At 37.0% G+C, this 14,603-nt stretch overlaps 1 protein-coding gene across 6 annotated transcripts in view; it reads right to left on the reverse strand.

Annotated features, from left to right (window-relative positions):
• LOC130568275 (membrane-associated guanylate kinase, WW and PDZ domain-containing protein 2) overlaps positions 1-14,603 on the reverse strand; it is a 76,905-nt gene that overhangs the window by 56,562 nt on the left and 5,740 nt on the right. For 5 of the 6 annotated variants that reach the window (XM_057357025.1, XM_057357024.1, XM_057357023.1 and 2 more), the window contains exon 2: positions 2,212-2,501. In XM_057357025.1, the coding sequence (XP_057213008.1) occupies positions 2,212-2,491 (280 nt within the window). In that variant the 5' untranslated portion in view covers positions 2,492-2,501. Of the gene's footprint in view, positions 1-2,211; positions 2,502-4,891; positions 5,013-14,603 lie in introns of those variants that run through there. The other variant, XM_057357026.1, reaches the window with a different exon arrangement.

Below are 14,603 nucleotides of genomic sequence, written 5' to 3' on the forward strand. Positions count from 1 at the left end.
ATGTCAGATTCTGCACGGCATGCCCCTCTTCAAAATGTAAAATCTACTGTGGTTTTATAATTTATCCCCAGCATTTCGGCAAATTGCAGACCTGCAAAATCCACATGAAACAATGCAAACGAAACAGGTCTAAATGAAGAAAATCCTCAAAGGCTCTCACCAGGATCAATTCCACTGTTTGGAAAGCAGAGCTGTTTTTATAAAGACTGCATTTCACAGGGGACTGTACATATATTGATCTTTTTCAAAATAGAAATGCCAGAATTAGCACAAAGCTCTCTTGTTTGTGGCGATTGTGTTTATAAAGGATACACGGGCAGATCGAAGGACCATGTTAACAACTGAACAAGATACATGCGTATGTTTTTCTACATCTATAAGATAATCAGTTGATCAGATAATCCAGCATGTTACTGAACATGTTAACCTAAATGCGGCTTCAATTGTCTGTATTGTGTCGCTGAAGGTGTTAGAGGTGAGAGAACAGGAGAGAGAAAGGAAGAGAGAGCGAGAGAGAGAGAGAGAGAGAGAGAGAGTATTGCAGAGCTTGCTCATCAATCTCAAAACAGAGGACATGGGAAGTCATGGTCAGGTATGACATATTTTCCAACAAAAGATTGCCCCATCTATGACACCATGTGATAAATATCAGCGCCCCCTAGGGGTGACATACGACCCGTGTGACACAAATACAGTCATTCTGCAACCGAGGACCAAATTCTCTATATGAGTTGACAGAGAGATGGATTGATGAGATACAGCCCATCTTTATCCAGGGCTGTAAGAGTATACGTTGCATGCTGTTAAATGTCAGATCATTAAATTTGCACATGCCGGTCTGATGACATTATAGATGCTGGGTGTAATTCATTTCTGTGCAGCAACAAACAGAAGTGTCAAAAATCTTTATTTTCTCAGACAGGTTGCTCAAACACTCTCCACATCTGCTATTGTTTATATAAAAAGGTTGTTGTGCCTCAAATAATGCTATAGGTTGCGCCAACTGGTCAGCATATACAGTAAATGGCCTACCTAGACGTTTTAAAAGGGAGTTTAACATTGAAAAATGAAAACATCAGGTTGGTATATCAAATTGGTGTTAAAATCAGGTTTGTAAGAGTCAAGCTGAATCTGAAGTTATACTGATATTACAAATTCATGATTGATACAGTTGAAATACATACACTTCAAAATGAAAATGCCTTCATCATTTATAGACCCTCCTGTCATTCCAAACTTGTATGACTTTCTTTCTTTTGGAGAACACAAAAGAAGATATTTTGAAGAATGTTCAGTAACCAAACAACATTGGTCCCCATTGACTTCCATTGTATGGACATAATATACTTCGACATCATAGTATCTTCCTTGTGTACAGGAAGTAGGAGGGTGAATAAATGATAACAGATTTTTTTTATAGGTGAACTATCCCTTTAGTTCACTTTTAAACTATTAACTTGCATAAAATTGCATTAACAGTACAAAAATCAATGATGCTATTTCCTTAGAACCAATGTTGTTGTTGCAAGCTTTTTTCCAGTTGCTTTCAATTTTCAAGGTGATTTGAAATGAATGAATGACGTCATTACCTTTCATGTTCATACAGATATTCTAGAAGAATAACAACCACAAACATTTGACATTAATGTCACACTACGCTTTGTCTTAATTCTAAAGAATATCTTTATTGTTTCATAAACATGATAAGCTGTATGGAAAATGTTTTGCTTGAAAGGTGTGCTTGTGCTATATTTCTTTGAAATGTTATGTGTAAATAAGACACAATAAACAATAGTCAAAACCAGACCAGAGGCAGATTCTGGCAGTAAACAGCAATCAAAAACAATGAAAAGTAGCCAATATGCTAAACACCTGACCTTACTTAAAGGGATAGCTCACCCTCATGTCACTCTAAACCTGTACTGTATAACTTTGTTCATTCTGTGGAACACAAAAAGAAGATATTTTTAGACATGTTGAAATGTTTTAGAGTTTAAATGAAATGTTTTGTGCCTATCCAATGGAAGTCAATGGGGGCCAGTGTTATTTGGTTACCAACATTCTTCGAAATATCTTCTTTTGTGTTCTGCGAAAGAAAGTCAGTCATACAGATTTGGAAGGACATGACGTCGAAAATGATGAAAGACTTTTCACTTTAGAAAACTTAAATCACTGTTCTCACCAGTTATTTGAGTATGGTACTTAAATTACCTGGAGAAACTGTCTTGATGCGGATGGGATGGGGACAGGAGTTTAGGACCCCGCGCACATCTCCTAAGGTCAGGCCCAAAACAGACGTTCCTCCGATTTCTATTATGATATCTCCAACAGTGATCCCTCCTCCAGGTGCAGCGGTGACAAATGGGAACTCTCCATAATCAGCCCCGCCTCCGATGGCCACACCCAGCTCCCCCGAGCTGCCCACCAGCGGTATGAAGGTCTCCTGCACTTTAGAGCGCCAATGCAGTTTCTTCACTGCAACCTTAGACATGGCAAATGAACTGAAAGCCACACAGAGAAAACAGAGACGAACAAAAATATAGACATTAGATTATGAACATTTACGGACTGTGACCTAAGTTATGTTATTTAGTACAGCTATTGCACATTTTATATTATTAAAGGTATATCTCACATAGATTCGTTCATAATTTATTCATCCTCATGCCGTTCAAAACCTGTATATGACTCTTTCTTCTGTGAAACATGAAAGAAGATATTCTGAGAAATGTCTCAGTGGGTTTGTGTCCATACTATAGAGGTCAACGAAATGTCTTCTTTTGTGTTCTGCAGAAGAAAGAAAGCCATTCAGGTTTGGATGGAATGTCATGATGGTGAGGTAAAGGATGAATGAATTTTCATTTCACACTACTATTCAAGTTCTTAAATCTGTTTTTATGACAGTAGCACACAGATCAGGGAGTTCAGGAGGTCACCGTGTGCCCTAAAAAACACAGAGAATGTTCTCATTTTTAAGTGTGCTGTGAGAACCCTCCAGACAAATCAACAGATGCCCTCTCCACAGGAGGCAATAAACACTACCCAAACCTACTTCATCAAAACAGGTGGAGGAGATACTCAGGGCAACAATGCTATTTGAAGAAACCCCCCAATGCACTTTCAACAGAATCCTCCAGCTCTGATGTACTGGGACATGAGCTCTGCGGCTCACAATCATATTACTCTGTATTCAAATAAAATTGCTATTACATAACAAAAGCAAACACAAAACTCATTAAAATGATGTACTGTTGTATTGCGTATTATGATTTACTCCTAAACCTAAATATAATTCAGATGACATGATACATTTGAAATTAATTCTCTTGCTGTGTTTGGAGAATAGAAATACAACAATGTGCTATATAGGTAATGACAAACAAGTACCATGTTTTTTTTGTGACCATGAGGTACTATGCAATGCCATATGAAATATGTGATTCTGTCTGTGAAAACCAGTTTTAAGTTTCAAAATCTTAGAACGAGCTTCAAAGTTCGATTTCAACCATTATTTTCACCACGTTCAATCAATCCATTTTTAAAGATATCACAGTTATATTTTCACAGCATGTTCTTTAAATTATGTAGAATGATTTGATGTAAACGCAGTTAATCACAGAAATTACTTCGGCTGGGTTTTTACAGACTGGGTCACATATAGTTTATCACAGTATCCTGGTTTCCATTATACAGTAGATTTGTGCAAAACGTTGGCGATATGTTGATAAAAAAAACTACTGCGAGACCCATTCAATTACCAATTGTTTATTTAAGAAAATGAACATATTACAAAATACAACAAATTGTTTATTTAGTACAGTTATATACAATAAAATAATGACATAAATTAATATTAACATAAATGAAATCAAATATAAATAGTTATATTATTAGACACTAGCCAAACACAGACCGGAAGTTAACTGAAGTCCAGCGAGCGCTATACGGTTTCATTGGACACATGCGCCTGGCCCGAAGTTAACTTACGGTTTGTGTTTGGTTATCGTTCTGGCTAGTGGCTGATAATATAACTATTTATATTTTAATCATTTCATGTGTATATTAATTTATATTAATATTTGATTGTATTATGATTTTATTAAATAAACAATTTGTTGAATTTTATTTTATATTAATTTTATGTAATAAACAATTTGTTGAATTTTACTGTATAGTAATTTTAATTAATAAACAATTTGTTGAATGGGTTATTTAACTTTGTCGCATTTTAATTTATCCAAGTAACGGTTCTTCCACTGGTAACCCAAAATTATACTGGCTAGACATACTTTTAACCTGCAAGTTAATCTATTCTTTGTGGATGTGTACTGGAAGTTAAGTTTGGGCCACAAAGCGTGCATGAGCAGTAACATTTTCTTATGTTAGTACACGATTTCACATCATTATGTACACCAGGCGACCTGTAAATGCAGGAAAACGGTTTCCATTGCAGTTTCTTCCATTTATGAATTGCTCTCAAAACACCTCATGGGGGAATCACTTTTTTAGCAAGATTTTGCACAATTTACATGTTTCCATATATTTACAATTCGCAATTTCAATTTGCGCAATGTGAAAGGTAAAGGAAATGCAGCTACTGAATACATCCAGGTACCACAGCATTGCTGTCTAACATCATGCGTGTTTTAATCGATATTAAATTACACATTTTCATCCGTCCGACCTGTTGTGTTTGCTAAAGAAATACAGGACGATCACTGTACAATTTCCATAGGTAGAATACCATGGATAGTAACCCACCCAACTGTAAAAACTTTAAAAAACCATGAGGCTTTTTGTTAAAATAATGAATATAGTGTTCAATAATGTTAAATGATTCTCACATTTAGGAGACATAGAGGATTAGAGGATCACACAGAGGATGCCTTACCCGACGAATCCAGTGAAACCTCAGACCTCCTTTCCTCTATTCTTGACTGCTTCCCCCTGCCATGCATAAGGCGTGGAAATGTCCTATTGGGCAATTCAACTGTGCTGAAATAGTGGGATTATAACACCTAGTCCTATTAAGCGAAAGAAATTATATACCAATGAATAGGCTAATACAGTTCTAAAAACAAATGAAATAATCAATCTTTCATAGGAACTGAAAGCCCTATTTTTATTAACATCAATCATATTTAATTGATCTTCTTTTGTGAAAATCAAGTGGACAGAGTGATGTGATCGTGACAGAGCAGAATTCAAAGAGACTGGAATGTTTAAAGCTCCAAGCTCTAACACGCAGCGATGCCCCAGTAAGTGACAGTTGGCGGGGCAAGCGTGAGGGGCAGGTGCAGTCTGAGCGAAAATGCCTTGAGACATGACAGTTTTGGAGCAGTTCTGTCATTCCCTCCCCTGCCTCATCCGATCCCGTACTCTTTTAAAGCGACAGCGGCGGTGTAGATGGCCGGCGCGAAACGGAGAGGGGGAGAAAGAGAGATGGAGGGAGATCAAGACGGTACAGATGGCGAGGGCGCGCGAGAGCTGACAGGATGAAGGAATGAGCGTCAGAGGAGGGCACGGAGTCGGGTCACAGAGGGATAGGAAGAAAAACGCAGAGGTAGGTTAGTTAGAGGACTGGTGTCAGATACAGCAGGAGATATCAGGGCTGAGGAGAGGATTAAGATTAGATCAAATGGGGAAAAGATGTTTGTGACAGCCAAAGGGGATAAACAAGATCAAGTGATCAACAAGAAAAGAGCAAGACGACTTCACTCACAAAAAAAAATGACATACAGTATTTACGCTGCAGTTGAAGTTATTATAATAAAATATTCTTAGTAATAGCCATCCCTGTGGTGATCTAAAAATCTTAAAATCATCCTACACAATGTAAAGAACATTCTGTGAAAATATTACCTCACCTTGAACAAGATTGAAATAAATGTTCAGGAAGCCAACTTCTGGTATGTTTGTGCATACCAGTCAATAACATAATTATTTTCAGTATTTAAATCAATCATTTTAGTATTATAAATAAGTTTAAGTATTTTGTCATTTTTGGCTGTGATTGCAATGATGTGCAAAATCTCAGGTTGAGACAGGTTCATAAATTAGCATCCAAACCAGTGCACCTGCACCTTATTGTTATGTTTATTCCATGCGCATACAAAATTGTGGACAATTTTTAAACTTTACAGTTATAGTCCTTGGTGTAAATGGGCCTTTAGGTGAAGGAAATTCCATGATAATTTAGTACTGGTGATTGTGTAAATGAATAATTAATATGGAGATCCTATATTCTTTTATTAGGTTCTAAGTATAATTGCTATTATTTATGGTTTGGAGTTTGAACAAACCTTTTAAACTGGGTATTAAACTTTAGTATCTCATTCATTCTGGACCGTAGTGCTACAAACATGAATCATGGCTGAAATAATGCGGCTTATTGGCTATACAGCCTTGGAAAAAATTAAGACACCATTCCCATTTTTCATTTCAATTCAGCATTTCTAGATCTATTGTGGCCATTCCGGTCCAGAGTCCAAACCTCAGGAGTGACATAAAGTCATCCAACAGCAATGTGAAAGACTGACAGCATGACAAGACACATGAAAACTGTGATAAAAATCGAGGTTATCACAAACTTTTTTTGAACTTTTCCTAAATACATGTACAAATATTATTGTTTAAAAGTGAATATGAACTTGTTTTGTTTGCAGTACTTGAGGTCTGAAAAATACAGAGCTTCTTTTCTGTTCTTTTGACCTGTTTCTCCTGTTTTCATTTTCTGCAAATAAACAATATTTTTATTTGAAATTTTTGAGAAATGTTGTTAATAGTTCACAGAATGAAACAAAGATGATATTTTTACCTAAACACATACCTAAATAGTAAATAAGTCTCATCATTTTTTCTGCTGCTTATTTTTCTAAGCGGTCAGATTGACAATCAACTGGGAAGAGAAAATGTCACAAACACTTCCAATACATCTAGAATCCAAAATATTATAAAACTTGAAACCACAGTAGAAACCACATTTTATGCCTCATAGAAAGATAGCGCTTATTTACACTGTTTCTACAACCATACAACAAATATACAACCAGATTATAAATGAGTTAGCTCATCTATCAGCACAATCTCACACTTCCCTTTTAATTGCATATCTTTTATGTTATTACCACCGGGGGTCTGAGAGAGCTCAATATATCCTAATTGGTGATCGATAAAGTCGTAACCAGGGGTCAGATGGCGGAGCAGTCAATCTGACTACAGCGCAGTTGTAACCACGGTGACGGTATCAGCGTGCTCCCTCAGGCTGGCCTGCCCACCAGGCTTAATAAGGCTAATTAAACCGCAGGAGGAGCATCAGAAGAGACATGACTAATTGTTTCCACTTGAGCGATTGGCCGGCCGGTCATTTATTCGGCCCCACCCCCAAAAGATCCTTCATCTAATAGGCGGAGTCTTTTTTTAACAGCCGCTACAGAGACAGAGATAGACTGAGCCAGGCTCCACGCAGGCTGCTTTTGGCACAGGAAGAGGACTCGTGGATATGACCTTGAAACAAGCAAGCTCAGATGTCGTTGATACAGGGGCAGAATAACACCTAGTACACAAATACACAAAAAACACACACTCTTTATTCTTCCCTTTTATTATTTTGACATAAACATATTCCCACTGGTATTTTGGGTTGCTTCTGTAGCTCAACTGGTGCAATGCCAAGGTCATGGGTTCAATTCCCAAGGAGTGCACATACTGATATAATATATATCTTAATGCTCGGATGAAATGTATATGCTTGGTAAAAAGCATTCACCAAATGCATAAATGAAATGTAAACAAACTAACTAACAGAATTTGGGTGATTTGTTACATGAGCTGAAAGGTGTACAGACGTGTGGCAAAGTCACGCACATACATACAGTATATACACAGACGCACACATTGCCTACCCCATTTCTCTTTTCCCCTCCCTTTTTTTCTCATTCTCTGTCCAGGTGTGAGACCTTCTGCTACAGCAACTGTCTTTTTTATACATAAACTGCATATTTTTGCTTTCAAATGCAGTGCATTTAATTCTTATACATCACGGTCCAAAAGTCTGAGAGTCCACATTTTAAAATCTATGATTCTAAATCAAATTCATACTTGGAAATAAACAATATTTCAAGATATGTTATGATAAATAAGGAAATATTTAGGATTCTGTACTATTTCTTTGTCACTAATCAAATAAGGATTGTTTACAATGTATGTTAACCAGCTCTTTTGAACCAAGATTAGATTTCCGTGCTCATATTGAAACACACAGGAAGTTCTCTGGAATATTAAGATCATGCTGCGATAATATGGATCATCAGGTTTTACACCAACTTGTGGAGTCTATAAATCTACAAATAAGATATTTAAAATGAATGATTTTTATTGCATTTTTCAGTTAAACCAAAGCTAATATAAAGTGGGAAAAAATAGCAAAATTAGAAGCATTTCTAATAGAGTTTTGCATACAGTAAGTATAAAAATGTTTGTGTTTTGAATGCAGACACCTGTGTTGGTATTTTTTTGTCGTCCTTAAAGGGATAGTTCACCCAAAAATAATCAATTCTTTCATCATTTACTCACCTTCACATCATTACAAATCTGTATGAATTTCATTAACAGAAAACAAAAAAAAATATTTTAAAGAACAAGGGTACCCTTGCAGCCATTGACTTCTACTGTATGGAACCAAAACCACTGAGACATTTCTCAAAATATCTTCTTTTGGGTTCACCGAAGAAAGAGTCATACAGGTTCTGGGGGCGAATAAATGGAGACAGAATTTTTACTTTTGTGTGATTAAATTTTTTATTTTTGAATTATCCCTTTAAGAAGAGAATAGAACTAAAGTAAAGTAACTAAACATTCAAATCAATTAAACAGTGTTTAAAATAATCTCATTAATAATAACAACCCTATTTTTTTCTAATAAACTTTTCCTAATAGTTTCTTTGTATAATACGTAATTTAAAGTTTGACCTGCACGTTAAAATATAACCATATGTCACATTCAGTGTTATAAATTTCAGATTTCGAAATCTGTGTGTGGTCTGAAGTGTGGTCAACTACTCTGCTTATTATATTCATTATTCTAATATGGTATTTAATATCACAGCCTAACACTATCCATCTGTCTGTCATATGAACAGCAAGATCAAGCAAATATATTCTTTGTTACACATACAAATGTCTAGAGGTGTCTGTGTGCGAAGCAAACTGTCAACTCCGGTTGGTTTGAGAAGACTCGCGCTGTCAGACGCACACACACAGGAATGGTGCTGGTTTATGCAGCTACACATCCTCATGTTCTAGACTGTCAGCCTTGCTCAACAACATTTGTTGCATCTATATCCAAAGGTCGAAACTATGTCTCCCAGACAAATGATAAGCTACCTTGTCTTTGCTATCTTTCTTTAAGGCCTTAAAATACACCTATTACTACTATCCATACATATGAATCCATACATTTTCATTTAAAAAAATAGTTTGCCCACAAAATGAAAATTCTTTCATCATTTATTCACCCTCGTGTCATTCCAAACCTGATTTTCTTTCTTCTGCAGAACACAAATGAAGATATTTTGAAGAACGTTGATAAACAAACAACACAGGCCCTCATTGACTTCCATTGTATTCACACAAAACCACGAAAGACATTTCTCAGAATATCTTCTTTTGTGTTCCACAGGAGAATGAGTCACTTACAGGTTTTGAACCATATGATGGTGAATAAATGATGACAGAATCTTGGCGATCCATCCCTTTAAGCCTGATTAAAATCATTATAGATACTGGAAATCAATGTCATTTAAAACTACAATACCAAACAACATCAGTGTAATGTTATAAGATGCAGTACTATATATTTCCCAAAGACTTAATCTGCTTTATATAAGCATTTTCAACTGGCTGTAGTTGGAAAACAGGGACTTTTGGTGGGTCTGTGAGGCGCTGCATATTTTAGATGTAGTGTTGAAAATGCTGACCCTTAAGGTCAGAGAAAAGAGCTGACCACCCCATATCTGTTTACACATTTACCCCTCTGTTCTGTTAGATTGGCTCACGAGTGAAATTCCATACAGCCACCGAGGAAAAATCTGTCATGTCTATTTATTGTTCCGCCATTGTTGTTTTTCTCTATAAATGTATCTATTTCCTTATAAAACCTATTCTTAGCCACCAGGCTTTATTCCAGGAACACCCATGGCCTTTCATTCATGAGAACATAAAATACTAATGCTAGTATACACTATATCTGTGTCTGAATTCGCCCCCTATCTCCTATATAGTGGGTGTCCGCCATTTTGTAGTGTTGTCCAAATTCTGAGTGAACAACTCATTATGTACGTTCGTTCACTACTTTTTACCCACAATGCAATTGATTTTGAGTGTCCATGACTCGTTCACTCACTATTTCCCATGATACAGCGTGAATCAACCGCCTGATTAGAATCAGCTGGTGGAGAGAGTGACCGTTAATGCCACGAATGCACATTTATACTTTATACTACGTTTATACTTTGTTCTTGTTGACAGTTATTTTCTACTTTTTGAGAATAAACAGATTAAATGAATGTTATAGACAATGGTGCTTGATGGTGCTTGATTTTAAATATATTAAATAATTTTATTAAACGTAATAAATGTAATAAAATAAACGTGGCAAACAGTTGTTTTGTTCTCTTTATTAAAAAGTAATATGAAAACGTGTCAATTAAGCTCAAAATTAACTTTGTCATTTTATTAAACAATCCGTAAAGCCACATAGTTGTAATAAGCGTTATGACGAATGTCGGCGACAGTACTGTTAGACGCAAGTTATATTACGTCAGTGTCCGAATTCTTTCACTCATTTTCATTCACTTCTTACCCATATAGTGGACTATTTAGCATTCGCTATGTAGGGAATAGTGAATGAGTGAACGAGTGAGTGAATTCAGACGCAGCTTATGTGTTGGGTCAGAAGTATACACTATGCTGTTCGTGGTCAGAATATAGAACAATGCATGTTCGGCTCTGTATTTATTATACTGTTGTAGCCGACCTTTCCTTGGACCTCTGAGGAAAGCGTCTTCTGAATGCAGGAAGATATGAAACTTTTAAAACTTTTAAAAGCTGGGTTCTGGGTCAGTATGAAATGGCAATGCAAAATGAAGATGATGAGGATATAGTTTGGCCAGTGAAGATAGCAAATGACTCCAGGCTTCTGACACTCATTAGAAGGTGACTACAGCAATAAAGGGATTTACCAGTTTAAACGCTCAGAAGAAAAACAGAGATAAAACGGCAAAGATTCCTAACATTTAATGATAATGTAATTAAAAGTCTTGAGGTTCTGTTCCATAATTATCAAAGTAACACCATAGTTCACTCTCTCTTCAACTGCTATCTGTTAAACATGAAAACAAACTGAAACTGCGTTCTACGCACACTTATGAGGTTTACGCAGAGCCTGTAGGCACAGAATAAAAGCAAAATGACTCAATTACAATTTGACTACTTCAATTCCAGAGTCAATCATAAAGTGGCAGAGAGAATGTTTGAAAATAAGAGACAAAAAGAAATAGGAAGTGAGCAAGACATAACTGTAGTATAAGTTATATTCGGAATGTTTAACGGAAATCAGAAGAAAAAAAGCTAAATAAATGCAACTAATTATATAATAATTTGCTTACATTAAAGACATTTTATCCAATGAACTATTTTTTACTACATTTATTGGCATTTTCATGCATACAAATTCATTAGTCACATGGTAAAAGATGACAAATTATGCAGATGCCAGTATATAGTCAGGTTGTGTGGCATGCCCTCAACCTCAAAACCCATAAAAAAACTATGTAGGGTAAAGATGTTTAAACATTAGCGCAATTTCAGTGCTACGGATGTATATATTGAAACTAAATTTAGGGCGGTTTCCCGGACAGGGATTAATAGTCATACAGGGCTCGACATTAAGGACTGCCCGATGGCCCGGGGCCAACATGGGAGATCCTCGGGCCAGTTAAGAGAACTGTCACTTGCCCGATCGGGCCAGTGCTGTATCATCATGGAAATGTATCATCTGTACAGTTTTTAAGACTTGCCTATTTAAATATTCCCAAGAAGATGCAAAAGAGGACTGGATTCGGTTCTCACGTGCTGTTTGAGATACGCGCGCAGCTGGAATGCCGCATCAGACAACGCGCAAAATACTGAATTGAGTTCTCTTTCACATCTTCTTACTCTTAATCTGACATATCGACACAAAATTACGCCAAAATGCCAATATTACCAAGTATACTTGTAAAAAGTAATCATTAAACCTTATGGTTTTATACTTATAAAAGTAATCAAAGAACCTTTTTTTCTTTTTTAGTACTATGTTGGGTGCAGTATGGTCCCAAAACCCGTTAAGAACCATTATATTCATGTTATCAATAATAGTTCCATAATAACAATGCATTTATTAGCAATAAAAAGTGAGAACCCCTTTAAATCTGAAGATCCACCAAGACAGAAGACTGTAAACGCTCATTAATCATAACACACATCTGTGTCAGCAACAAGCCACAGTCTGTACGACATCCTCATCCTGCATGACATCTATTCCAGCAGAAATAAACAACAGCCGTAAGGTGCATGTTCCCCCTGTAGTGTTAACATCATACACATTCAACTTCTGCTTACAGTTCGAAAAACCAACCAGAATATTCCAGTCAAAAGCTGGAAAAGTGCTGCATTCTTCACCTCTCATAAGAACATCGCTCGGTGTGAAATGCACATCTGTATTTTCACAGATTGATCATTGTGCAGGCTGAGAGAAAAAGTGAGTTAGAAAACAAATCTTAGACAAATTATTACTGAGCAGTTCGCCATGCAAACAGTCAAACATTACAGAAAACACAAATGTTGGCTTTGGTCTTATATTTTTAATAACCTGAGCAGTTATGGCACTGCTTCCCTGTCCTAACCTGTATTTGACTGCTCTGACCCTAATCTTACATCCCCCTCCACAGGGAGAACTGCTGGAGGTCAGCCAGCCTGTGAATCTTAAATTACAAACGACCTCCAAATGAACCACAGCATCCACACTGATATCCCACTGTACCCTGTCGTTCTCCGCATTGGGATAGTAACGCGTATCTCATCTAATCGCTCTCCCGCACCCCTCGGACACTCCGGGATGCTCAATCCTGCCCAAATCTGGGGCACTGGTGTAGTCGCTACATGGACAGCCGTGACAGATTTAAAAATAAAAGATTAAAAGTGAGCGAGAGGAAAAGCTCAAACCAAACATTCTCAAACACAGCCTACACATGTTAGACTTAATACCCCTGAAAGAAGCTCAATACAATCACGGTTGGAAATAAATGCGAGTTTTATGTATGGTATGCTACACTTTACTTGCCACTGTTTAGGTGGCACGTAAATCCAGAGAATGTGCTGAGTTAGCATTTTGTTTATGGAAATTATCATTCCAAAAATGGAAGGAAGGAAATATAAGGTACTTAACAGAATTCAGTCATAGATCAAAGTGACAAATCGGCCGGCCTGGAAGGTTTTAAAGGGGTCATATGGAGCGAATACGTGTTTTTCTGTGTCTTTGGTGTGTTATAAGTTGCCCATGCATGTATTAGACACGTAAAATTGCAAAAATGAAAGTGTGGGAACAAAAGATGCATTCTTTCTAAAAGCGAATGCTCACCCAGACCTGCCTGAAACGCTTCGTGTAACCACACCCCCACAAATCTACGTCAGTTCATGGTATGATTTGTCTAAGACCGCCCAAATGTATACGCAAGTAAGGTGGCGTACCTGTCAGTACAATTGCTTTGGAACCTGATGTTCCAAATATGGTAAGAGGCGTTACATTTCCGTCACACGCTTGCAATATTTGACCAATCACTACGCACTGGTTAACTGGCCAATCATAGCACACCTCGCTTTTCAGAGCGATGAGCTTTGTATAAAATCAGCGCGTTTCAGAGAGGCGGGGCAAAGAGGAGATACAAACAAGCACGGTATGTGGAAAATACAGAGTTTTTGATAATGACAAGTTTGTTATTTCTGTGAGGCAACCTGTGGCATTTGTTATTTCTCACACACTGCTCTTTCATAACTCAAGAGAATTTAAAGGGATAGTTCACCCAAAAATGAAAATTCTGTCATCATTTACACTTATGACATTCTTACAAATTTCTTCCTGTGTGTTCAGCAAAACAAAGAAATGTATACAGGTTTGAAACAATCTAAGGGTGAGTAAATGATGACAGAATTCTCATTTTTGGGTGAACTGTCCCTTTAAAGGAGTCATGAAGTAAGACATCAATTTTAATCTGAGTTTTTGTTATATAGGTGGGAATGGTATTCAAGCGAACATCCTGTAAGTGTCAAAGCTGAAAACGCTCTTGTTACTGAAATTACAACTGTTATTGACGCCAGGCCCAGCGAACGGCAGGTCCTGGAATGTACCTATCATGTCATTGATAGGTTGAACACCGCCTTCACAGAAGAATATCAACGACTACTTCTCTAGCCCCGCCCACTGGTTCGCGCATGACAGTACTGAAGTAACACAAGTTGTGCAGAACCAGATAGAGCGAGCAAGCAATAAACATGTCGTTAAAGAT

The sequence above is a fragment of the Triplophysa rosa genome, linkage group LG17, assembly GCF_024868665.1.
Source record: "Triplophysa rosa linkage group LG17, Trosa_1v2, whole genome shotgun sequence".
Lineage (NCBI taxonomy): Eukaryota > Metazoa > Chordata > Actinopteri > Cypriniformes > Nemacheilidae > Triplophysa > Triplophysa rosa.